Genomic DNA, 12981 nt, shown 5'->3' with positions numbered 1-12981 from the left:
TGCTAGGATTGTGACGTGTTTGTGTGTGTATATATATATATATATATATATATATATATATATATATATATATATATATATATATAGAGAGAGAGAGAGAGAGAGAGAGAGAGAGAAATATACATACACACACTGTGCGACCACAGGTGTGAGACCCCCTTGACAGTTCTGCGCATGTCAGAAGGCGAATCCATTCTGATAATAGGGTAATCAATGCGTTTCGTGGGATGAATGTTTATTATTATACGTTGGAAAATTAGCTTTCCTTTTATGAAAGCTCTTAGTTTTTAAAATGGTAACTATTTTGCTTGTACAACAGTTGAAAACTTTTACGTATAAAGCACGTGATTCGCGTGTAGGTAACGAATTCGTACACCTCCTTATTCCTTTCTCCCCTACAACATTAACTGACTTCTTGGCACATTGCCAGCCGAGGGTCTTGGATCTGTGATCGGACAGTATACACACCATTCTTGGGTATACCGAGAATGGCACGATGATACAGGAAACATCGAGTCATTGTAAGGTAAGTTGTCAGAAATAGATGATCAATTCCAGAGATGGAGAAAGGTTAGACAGAATCAAAAGTTTAATAGATATGCTGCAGTCAAATGAGTACACTGCACAATAAAAAAAAAACTAGAGTGCATTTAAAAGTATCGCGAATTTGGCAGTATTCCATAGATGTAAAGGAATATTTACGGATGATATTACAATACGGATATTGGAATAAATGAATTCCATAAGGATGATATTGCAATATCATCCGTATGGCATTCATGTCTCTTCCTAATCTACAATACCCTTAGGGTGGTTCTGGAACCTGGTCAAGACTGCTCCTGATATGCAATGTAGTTCAACACTACTTAAGGTGGCCGTCTTTAAAAGTGGAAACAGTGTGTGTAATCTAAGAATGTACTTTAAGGACAGCATCATACGAGGTAATAAGAGTGTTTTTAGGGTCTGCAGACACCCAATGACTATACTCCTGATATATATATCGTTGCTCTGCACTATAAAAACGAAAATAAAGTTCTAAGAACTTAATCATCTGCATCAAAAGCGAACAAAAAAATTAACCTGTGTGCATACACGGTATTGATTAAGTACCGTACTCTACATAAATACAAAAGAAAATTTTCTTACACTTATTTTCTGCACGTGTGGCTGATGTGTTCATCGCATTGGCCATAATACCTGAAAGGGAACGAATTAAATAATTATAGCAAATAATTATAATGGAAAAATATTGTTACACGATCAAGTAAATTATTTGCAATCTAACAACAGCTTTTCTACGCCAATATTAGAATTTTCACTCTTAATGTCTCCTAACTTTAAATCGAAACACATTCAAGTTACTAAATGATCTTGTAGAATGTGTTTCTGTAACACCCCTGCTGAATTCACATCTTTCATAGTTTAGGATCCGGAGTTCCACCTAAAATATTTTTCGATTGTGATAGTTGGGTCGAGAAATTAAAAACTCAAGCCATTGACACTTTTGCCTGAAACATGCAGTCGAAGTAAATGAAAAAGGTATTTGTTGGTGCTACTTTCTACAGCGCGTGTTGTAATCTGTATTTTAGCTTTCTTATTATTTCTTGTTTAAATTATGATGAGTATACTCTTCCACACATCCTCAAGGAAGTTTGCAGCGCATTAGGATAACCTGATGTGAAGTCATCTGCTGTAGAGTAAGGTTCTTATCGAAACAGTCTACGACAGCGTTCAAAGAAAGAGTTCAACATTTACTCTATTCTTTATAGGACGTAGAGGAAAGAGTAAATGTTGAAAATATTGAATATTCAACAGCTGTTAACTATTTCTTATCGAAACCAAAAAAAGGGAAACAACACAAATTCACCATAACCACCACATATGTGAAGAGACGATGTATACAACAACAGTTTGATGTCATTTACAGTTTGAATCCTATCAGTATTATAATTCACAAGAAAGAAAAAAAAAACTAATTTTACGGATAGTAAATGGGGAGATCCCTTCCTTGGCAAAGCCAACAAGTTGGTTATGGTCTTCTGCGATGAGTCTTGGGAATCATAACATTGCGTAATTGAAAGTGATTGTAAATCTATCCGTGGGTGATTCAGAACTCGCAATCTTTTCGCTCACCTCCCATCGTCTATGAGAACATCAAAAGAAGTACATCGATCACATATGGTGTGCTGATCGATCAAACTTTTTACGATAAACTGAAAGTACAGGGGACGTTCCTTTCTAATATTAAATACCCCACTATTAATATGAACATTAGGACTACATTATTAATTATAAATAAAATAACTGATTTATGATTTATCCATCCAATTATTAAGTGAATAAATGAATTGGCTTTCGGAGAGAATTCACATATTTAGGATTATTGTGAAGTTAGCGGAATGAGAATTACTGACATACACTATGTTATAAAATTTATTGGGAACATCAGCTATCACACGTTTAACGTTCGGCCCACCCTTAATGGCGAAAACAGTTGACTTTCCGCTATTTGTTGATAAAGGGACTCCATTTTAGCCATTCCTCGCCAAATGGCTGCAGTAATCAAGTTCGGCGTTGATCTTGCATCCAATGTCGAGGTATACTCGCTAGTGGAGTTCTCACAGAATCGTCAAAGCATAATAAAGAATTTTTAAATCAGATCACAATCCGTCAGTCCATCACACAGTTTTCAATGATCTGCTCTCCACTTAGATATTGTGTGCTGGACAGGTTGATTCGGAACATCCTTTAAAGTAATGTTTGGTTTTAAGTAGCAGTTTTTTCATGTGGTTTTTGGATGGTAGATGAATTTCTTCGCACGGTGTGAGACCCATCCCAAAACAATATGGAACACAGGTATTTAATAAACGGCAAAGAACGCTATAAAAAGATAATGTCGGTTTGTTGGAAAAATGAACAACAGTCCCCTTCTAAATCCCCCCCTCCCCAAAAATTTCAAGAAATATGTGGAGGTGTTTGAGGGTAGCAGCACAACACTCATTTCCACAAATTCCTTGTGACTTCAGATTACGCAAGAAAGGATCAGCTTGGGGCTAACATGAACACAAATTGAAGGTGAGTTAGTTCTCATACAACTGCGAGGTTTTGTTTCCACCCCGCCCTGGAAATAAAGTAGAGAAAGCGGAGAACGGAGATAGTCCCAAGAACTGGAATAAACGAATAAGGGAAGTAATTAACATCCTATCTTTATTTCTATTGTTCTAAAAGTCGGATATGTTGTAATCAGTGGCGCACCCAGGATTTAATCTTGGGGGAGGGGGGGCAAGTTGAGTAGAGGTTTTGCGAATACACACTACGCATCGCATACGACCTATAACTGAGCATCTGCAGTGATCGCTAATTCATAAGCAGCACACAACATAAATAAAAAAAATGAATTTTAATTAGGAAAAGATTTTTGGAAATTTTTCTAGTGTTTTTTCCTTTTCTTTGGGGGATGCCCGGGCCTCTTGGCTCCCCCCTCTGGGTGCGCCACTGGTTGTAATCACCAAATCCATGCCCTCACCACACACCCCAATATATTCATAAAGAACAATTCAGTTTTGCGTAGTTTATGCAATGAAGACCTTTCTGGGGAGGAGGCTACAACTGTCTCTATATTTATTGTATTGTCTAACCATATAATTGAACAATAAGGTGGAAGTTTTTTTGTTTCGAAATACTGGGAGGATGTATTAACCCTTAAAGGGGGGAAAAAGACGGTATATCCCCTCCTAGGTTCTCACTGCGCATTTTAAAATGAAAGTCAAACAGAAAACATAACAAAAACAAAAACGTGAAGCCAAAAAAGAGAGGAAGTATCGCTTCAGGCAATGTCCTCATCAGTAAACGATTTCAAAATATATCTTAATGATTAAGAATAATTTACATTTGTCATTATGTAATAACAATACTTAGGGGGAAACCTTGAAGTTGGCTACCGGATATTTTCGTTGAATGAACAGGTACCCGTTACATTAATTTTGTCCATCCGCGCACGCGCGCGCGCACACAATTATTACGTTTTTGATTCATTTCAGATCGATTATGGCTAAGTTAGAAAAGCGCCAGTTTATGCGTGAAGTACTTTTTTTGTTTGTTTGTTACATGAACTATTCAAATAAAACGTCTGGATTCGTGTGATAATGAATATGTCACTCTCGAAGAATGCAATCATCTGGCAGTAGCCATTCCCTTATATGTGAGTTTCTTTTTGAATTATGGTCGAAGAACCTCTGGACACGAGAGTATTGTCTGTTAAGTGCGTGTATTTTTCGGGCCACTTAAGTGTTTGCTCTGCGACATGAGATGCCGGCATTTTTGGAAAGCAAAAACTTGCACACCTCGATGAGATCAGCTAACTCAAACCTCTTATAAAGGTTTTTCGCATTGTTGACGGGATTATCCAGTTTTTCCCCCAAGGTATCTGGATACCGACTGAACTACGAAGACTTCCTGTTATATGCAAAGAGCAATACACGTACCATAATTTTTTTTTTAGATATCCAAAAAAAATAGTTGGAGCACGTGATGTTAAGTATCTCACATCAGGAGAAAAATGTACCGCGAAGATAGTTGATTAATTCTCTCGAATGTATAGCTGATCTCAAAATAAACACCAAAATGTATCGGAAGTCTCTTCCATTTCTCAAAAAAATGTTAGTTCAAATTACACTGCTAGAGACAGCCATTAGAAGTGGTAACATGACTTAACATTAGTTTTCACTCTTTTTAAGAAATATATTTTCTATGTCATGTTTATTCTTTTATTTACAAATAATGACGAAAAAAACTTAAGGTTCTCGTGTCCGATTTATTACTACAAAACAGACAAACCGCTGTTAACAGATTATATATATATATATATATATAATTGATATCTTAATAGAAAGATATATTAATTGCCTCTGTAGCGCAATTGGAAGAACGATGCTACGTTCACTCATGCACGTTTCATGTTTCAAGGAATAATAGGAAGTATGCAAACTTCCTTGTACGGTGTACATCAAACAGCTGTATGATTAGCTAAGTCTGTAAAAAATGCGGACTTAGTGAATCATAAAAAAAAAGTATTTAATTTTAATTCAAACTCTGAAAACAAATACAACGAAGTATTCCTTTCAGAGTTGACAGTTAACACTATTATTACACAAATCTGTTTTGAAATAAGATTGGATTCAGTTTTTCATTACATAAAATTCTGTTATTATGATAAACATTTACACTTCCACATTAGACACATTTATGAATATATTTTCCGGAAAAAATGAACTTAAAAAAAAATTTCTTTTGAATAAATTAATAACAAAAAATTATCGTCTTCTTCGAGGTGCATAACATGCCCACCGTTATGCTGTTATTGAAAGTAGAGCTTATAATTTTTAGTTAGCTGCAAAATTAAACGACATCATGAGAAAATAGCAAAAAAAAAAAAAAGTTTTATTTAAAAATCGGAGACACAGAATTATAATCAGAATCCACCTTAAAACTTATATTAATAATGAGGGGCTAATGTATTTGAATCTGAAAATGAATGATGATTTTCTGTATAATTTAATTAGTGAAAGAATACGAAACTTACCTTTTAAAGTTGATTTTGAAAACCGCAAAATATCAAATATAATGCACTCTTTGTTGATTTACTTTCTCGTAACACAAGACGTCTTTATGTAACCGACGAATGTTATATTAATGAAATAATTGTAATGTTGCCATCTAGTGGCCTATAAAAACATTATTTTGCAATAAGGTTTTTCCTTATTACATGTTTATGATTGGATGCTTTTACACACGTAGTAAGCAGTTCTGGGAAACGGAAATCGAGTGTCATCGTATTGGTTCCAGAGATAAAATTTATTCCTTTGTATTATCTTGATTATTATTATCAGAAAGTTCGTTGTTTTATTAAGATTAATCAAAAACAAAAAGTGTAAACTTTTTGTTTTTGATTATTTATTATTATTATAAATAATCAAAAACTTTTATTATTATTATTAGTAGTAGTAAATTTATTTTAACATGAATGAGAATTTATTTCAGAAACTAAATTGGAAGAGAAATGCATGTAGAATTTATACAAAACACGTTCATTGCTTTTATTTAAAAATAAAACGCATTTTTCTTGGGAATTTCTAGTGTTTTCTGCAGCCATACATCCTGTTAATGTCAACCTACGCTAACAGTCTACACAGGAAATTTATGGGCATCTAATTACATATGTTCAAGAAACTGTATTGAATGAATTACTTTTATTTAGAAAGCGCATCGCTTATAAGCTAACGCCAACGCGATTCGAATTTGTCAGATGCAAGAAACAGTTTCGAAGTCTTTGTTAACAGAAGTTGCGTTTCGGTCTCGGACGGAGGATATGCTAAAATGTAGTAAATATTTAATAATGATCGCAACATCTTTAATTGATAACGTATATTATTTTTCTAGCTTCTGAATCGCTGAGGATTGTTATCAGTCCGAAAGGAGTTCAGTTCAAGCTGAATTAAGAATTACCGATTCTCACGTAGCAGGTTGCCGGCCTGGTTGGCCGAGTGGTTAGTGTATCCGCTCTCCAGCCAAAAGGCCGTGGGTTCGAATCCCGCCGTGGGCATGGATGTTTGCGAGTGTCTGTGAAAACTAGTGGTGGTGGTTGGCAGTAGATGGCGCTGATGTGGATGACGAAGGTGGTTGCGGTTAGTGGAGCGGTGGATACGGAGAGCTGTGGAGTAGGTGCTCTCCCTCGATGAGTCTTTGGACTCCCTGGAGATGTTATGTAATAATAATCCCAGAAACAGATAGCTTAGAAAATTTAGAATTCAATAGAAGCAAATTGACTTGACCGTAATTACTGAACTTATTTTCTTTTGAGGTACTAGTTAAGGATGATAACTTCAAGTTAAGGAAATTTAGGACAGAAAAATAACTATCAGCATTACGGTATAATAAGACAAAGTATTCCATGATATTTAGACCAATCTAGCAGAAAATATAAAACAAATACCTTTCTTCCATTTCTTTCTCACAGAGAATAAACAAGACAGCATGTTGATGTTTTCATTTAGCAATGGACCCAAAATATATTGGGACTTCCATTGGAGTTGAAGTTTCTGGAACAGAAAACTCCGTAGACATTGGAATGCAAATAAATAATTTTCTAGCTAAAATTTTGGTTAAGCTAGCGACATTTCGCTAGCTAACCACCTTACCGGCCATTATGGATCAAATACTCATCCTCATACGCTTCGTATCCATCATATATTTCAATGTAATATCAATGGTATTACAATTTTAATATGCACTTCGCATCCACGATATGCATGACGTCTATAGACGTCTTGACCTGTAGCGTGGTTGAGGAAGTTATAAAAACAACTAAAAAGAGCTGAAACTAGTTCTGAAGCAGCTAGATTTGGAGCTAGGTGCTAGATTAAAATTTTTGGAGCTACGGAAGAAAAAAAAAAGAGCTAGATCTAGCTCCAAAAGAGCTAAATTGGCAACACTGATAACAAGCAACAATAAGAGTAAATGTCTGCTAGCTTTTTTACCGTCTACTGTAAACATTTTAGGAGTAAAGTTTTTTTTTTTCAGAAAGTGTAGATTATTATCAAGAACAAATGGCAATTGTTATTTCTGTATTTTCATTCTATTCGTTGTTTGAAAGAAAGGGGTCACGTGTCTTGGCTGAAAACATTCCTTAATCTCAACCTGGAAGTAGATTTCTATTTTTTTAGAAAGATATTGTTCATTCGTGAAAGTGTGCGTGCAGAACTGCGAAATCTTTGATGGAAAAATGCTTGTGTAATTTTTTTTTGCCCACGAGTTGTACAACAAGATTACTGAGAACCACTAAAATTTACTCAGCTGCTAAGGTGAGAGTTGCATACATAACGTACGTCAATGTTCATGGATAGGCCGTTTTTTCTGTGAACAGTTTAACAAATATTATTTTATCTCGTAGAAAGGGTATCTCTATTGGACAGCGGAAGTCGATGTGGAATCAAAGTCCGTTTTATTAAGTATTCAAAGTGGAGTGAGAGGATAGAAGGGAGCGAAGAGCGAGCCCTTATTTACATCCTTTATTAACAGGATGAAATTAATGCTTGTGTGGCCAATATATATTTTCCCTTAATTGAGACTATTTAAGGCTTTTGAAATTGAATTTATTAAGACTTGAAGAAGCAGCATAAATGATAACATAATACACGAGTGTTGCTGTTACAGCAATACAAGTGATAATGATAGTTAGAAAAAAGTAAAAACTGAATAAGAATTCTGCAATAGGAATCCCATCATGGGATTCCATCAGATATCATAGGAACTGATGGGATCAGCACGTGTGCTAATAGAGTGTTTAGCTGAACTGGCCATCCCTTTTACTAGACTATAATTTGAGTCTCCGAACAGGGAAGATTCCGCAGGAGTGGAAAGAATGTATGGTAATCCCATTGCACAAGGGTGGTGCAAAGACTGACGTATCCAACTATCGACCATCAGGAATGGTGGTGAAGATTCTGGAAAAATTTGGTTAGTGCTCGCATTCAAAATTGGGTTGAAAGTGAATCTCTACTTTGCAATGAGCAACATGGGTTTACTAAGGGAAGGTCATGTTTTAGCAACTTGCTCACATTCTATAATAACGTTGCCATTGAAATAGACAGGGGGAATGGATACACCAAGATTCTTTTGGATTTGGCCAGTTGCATAAATTGGAGAATATAGCATTGGATTGTGGACTATTGGTATGAATAAAATGATGGCTGACTGAGAGAGATCAAAAACTCGTATTCGGAAGTAACTAGTAGTGTACTACAAGGATCGGTCCTTGGTCCACTGTTATTCAATCTGTAAATTCACGGCTTTGTGAAGGATTTGATACATGATATACAGCTATTTGCTGATGATGCAAAGATGGGAAGGATAATCAGAAATGCTGCTGATAAGCAATACTTTCAGATTGATTTGAATGGGCCGGAATTGTGGGCATGGGAAAATGGATGTCAGTAAATGTAAACTCATGCATTTTGGTAGATTAGATATCCAATGTCGTATTATATTGGTGGGATTATGCTAGAAGAAACTGATCAGGCTGGGGATCTTGGAGTATTAGTAGATAGGAAGTTGACGTTCAGGGGCCATGTAGCAAAGATTGCAACAACTCAATTACAATGCTGAAACGAACTTTGACAGGTAAAAATAAGAAAGTCATTTTGCTTCTTTACTAGGCCTTGATGACACCTCACTTGGACTATTGTGCGCAACTCTTGTCTCCTGGTTTCCGTTGTTATTCTGATATATTGGAGTGCAAAGGAGTGTGGTAAAAATTATATCAGGATTATGGAATACTGATTATGAAAAAAAATTGAGAATTTGTAGATTTCAGACATTAGCAAACTGGAGAAAGAGGGGTGATATGGTTGAGACTTAGAAACTTCTGAAAGGATGGACGGTGGGGGAAGGAGAAGAGGGCATCTATGAAAGTTATAATGAATGCTGTCAAGATGGGGTGAGTACCAGATCTTTCTCTCACTAGAGTAGTGTGTGATTGAAATTGATTTCCTTTGGATATTGTGTGTGTGTGTGTGTGTGTGCGCGCGCGCGCGCAAGTAGCGTGAATGAATTCAAGAACAGTTATGATAGCTGGTGCGAATAGTATGGCCGACGTCGATGAGTTCCTATATATATATATATATATATATATATATATATATAACCACTGGTTACTAGAAAATTGAAATTTAGGCGTACAGCCACTACAAAATGAAATGACTGCACCTGTGAGGTGTCACGTTACGTATAGTATAGACTTAGTCATAATCTGTTAAAATTATACATAACATAAATATATATATAACACTTATATTGAAAACTTATGTTATACAGGTATTATTTCTGGGAAAACTCCAATGTTACTCATTTTAAAAACTATTATTTTTACAGCTATTTTGCCTGCTTTTGTTTAGGAGTGCCCTGTTTTAAGCTAGCATTATCAGAGGCAATTTAACACGACACAATCAGTGAAGAAACTATAATTAAGGCTATAAATTTATTACTTATTTGCATTCCAGTGTCTGTGTAGTTTTCTGTTCCAGCAACTTCGACAGGAATAATAGCAACAGCTACGGAAATTTAAACATGGAAATATTGGGCTCCCGTTATTTAAAGGGAAAAAAATGGATGGATGGATGGATGGATGGCACGTGGAATTTCGCAAGGCAGTTCACAAATTTCTAAAGATAAACTCATTCCATGTCTCAGATGCTCAACTCCATACATTTCTTTATGATAAGCCACAAACACGCTGTGGAAATCCGTCGTTACTTTCATAGTCTGTCGGGACCAACTTAAGCCTAATGTACTACAATGAGGATCGCTTTTAGTGGGATATGCTCACCAAAAACGTGATAAGAAATATTGTACATCAATTACGAATAAGAAATTTAATTAATGTTTTCTCTTTGAAATTCAAACCGTCCAGTTGTTGAAATTATGTCGAATTTCACACCAGGTGGCAGAACTGAGTTATACGACAAAGATAGTAATGGCAATGCTTTGAATACTTTTTTTTAACATTTTCAAGTATTTCGAAATTGCTGAAAGATAATATTGTACTGGAAGTGAAGCAAATATTTACTTTATTATTCTTTACAAAAAAAGATAAAAGAACCAAATATGAAAGACAAAGTAAGCATATCAGGATGTGATTCTCCTCTTGTAGCATTTGATAGAGAAACTTGTACCTTGATGAGCGACACCAGAAGAATATATCTACTAATTATAACAATAATTAACCTTAAAATATTTCTGAAAAAAAAAAAAAGTTTTTCTAGCACTCAAAAAAAAAAAAAAAAGTGGGGGGGGGGATGTATTTCTCATTATAATCCCGTTTAAGCAGGAGCTATGAAACATGCAAAAACTGTCCAGGAGTTGAACTAACACCTGCCCAATTTTATTGTTGTCCAGCAATTGCTGATGCTCTACAGAAAATTGAAAATAACCCTAGAGAAAAGCTCTACTCCACCAAAGTTCAACAGATTGGCAAAGCAGTTCTACAGATCCACGGTCATATCTAGAAGCTCTTCAATGGATTCGACAACAACAATCCCGTTGAATACATAAAATAATTTACTTGCAAAATTTCATGGGTTCTGGATGAAGGAAAGTGTCCGAATATCGCTTTTTTTTTATCAACTTCTTAAAATCGGGTTTTTTAAGCGAGTTCTCAAAATTTACAAACATCTGTTTCATTTTGTCCGTCCGTACGCTTTATTCTTAAACTTAGAGATGGATTATATTCAGTGTCTAGATTCCTTACAAAAAATGGCATCTTTATTTTCGTTTCAACTGGATTTTTGCATGAATAAAAAGCGTTTTCATAAACTATAAAGCCACAACTGTGTTCTGGCGGGAAGATTTTTTTTTTTATTGGATAACAGTTTCTATGCATGGATGGAATTCAGTCAACTCTAATCATCTTTGTTAAATATTTCTACAGTTTTCATTTCAAATTTGGGAAGTACTCAGTGGAATATAATAAATTTAGTTTAATCCTTTATCTAAGTGTAAGCAAATAAAGTTTGCGGTTGAAGTATCTTCAGGACTGAGGCAACTCGTAGAAAGGTGGACCAAGCTCTCATCACAGTATCTATATTAAACTAATTGAACTATATTAAACTAAATTTATTATAGTCTAACCAAGTGAAAAATAAACTTCCAACTACTCACTGGAATAATGAGGCAAAACAAGCTTGTGTACACTACAGTAGATATCCCAAGGCTTCTCCATTCTGTTAGTAGGCCTAGCGAACAGAATGTTCCTTCAACCAATAGGCAGTTGATTCAAATTCCATGAGGGATATGGACGTTTGTAAAAGACTGAGGAAGTTGATGATTTTCATCGCCCAGTGTGAGACCACAACCTAGTTTATTGGATATCTGAAGGGGCTTGAAAAAGTTCTTTGATTGGGCTTTACAATAAGGAAGCCACCATGTTTCTAACATAAACAATGGAAATTCCTATTGCATATACCCGATCAGCTAAAACTGATGCTACGACAGTCATTAGTTCTAGTGTTTCAACCGTAATATGACTCCAAGCTGGCTACAAGGACATCCCCTTGTTGAACGATTCCCTCCCCGTGAGAGATCTTTGATTTCAGGGTGCAAACTCCTGTCTGGAGAACTGAAAACACTTCATATTTATGTCATCCGCCGCCATGTGTTTTTCGGGGCAAACTACCGTTACTTGTTTTGCAGTGAAATTTGTTTGTGCCGGCGTTCTTCATATACAGCCTTTACTTCTCCATCATATACATGGAGAAGTAAAAAAAAAAAATAATAATAATAATTAAATTGAATGCGTCTAAAAAATAAGGTGATAAAACGCTAATAAAAATAACGGACGAGGTTCAAAGTCATTGCCAAAGTGATACATTACTTCCCTCTTACCAAATTATCATTGAATTTTTCACAGAATCTTCCTGTTTTAGATAGCAAATGTAACATCAGATTTTAAAAGCAATTTCTTTTACCTTTTTTGCTTAAGCTATTAGTCAAACCTTAATTGTCAGTGACGAATTTTGATGTGAATAGCTGTCCGATAGCTTTTATCGCAAGTGTCGTCATACATATGACAGTAAGCATATACAAGAACCGAGTGTGGACCCGGAACTGGCCTGGAGACAACTATCGATTCACTGAAAGATAAACAAACGATCCAAAATTTGTTATTTATGGTGTTTTAAGGAAAGCATTTCCGTTGATTTATAAATGTTATAGAAGGTAAAAACAATGTCAATAAATCCTATTTCTTACGAAAAGAACTGCATTTAAAATACTTAAAATGTTTGTCTGTTGCATTCCGTATTGAAACAGTCAGATCCTATATCAACCCCACACTACGTCGGCCATTTGAAGGAAAGTGAATTCTGAATAGCCATAACATGACATCGCGTACATATACATTGTCTGTCCCTTTCTGTTTTTTTTTTTAAT

At 35.3% G+C, this 12981-nt stretch overlaps 1 protein-coding gene across 1 annotated transcript in view; it reads right to left on the bottom strand.

Moving 5' to 3' along the window:
* Positions 1 to 5659, bottom strand: part of LOC150094535 (natural resistance-associated macrophage protein 2-like) — a 169756-nt gene extending 164097 nt beyond the window's left edge. Inside the window, exons 1-2 of the mRNA XM_090412089.1 lie at positions 5582 to 5659; positions 1147 to 1197 (exon numbers count right to left, since the gene is read on the bottom strand). Coding sequence (XP_090268215.1) covers positions 1147 to 1192 — 46 coding nt within the window. The 5' untranslated portion in view covers positions 1193 to 1197; positions 5582 to 5659. The remainder of the gene's footprint in view (positions 1 to 1146; positions 1198 to 5581) is intronic.
* Between the last annotated feature and the right edge of the window lie 7322 nt (positions 5660 to 12981).

This window comes from Typopeltis vanoorti, chromosome 22 (assembly GCF_054136105.1).
Source record: "Typopeltis vanoorti isolate ZY-2024b chromosome 22, IOZ_Tvanoo_1.0, whole genome shotgun sequence".
Lineage (NCBI taxonomy): Eukaryota > Metazoa > Arthropoda > Arachnida > Uropygi > Thelyphonidae > Typopeltis > Typopeltis vanoorti.
This window is presented reverse-complemented; position numbering and strand designations above follow the sequence as displayed.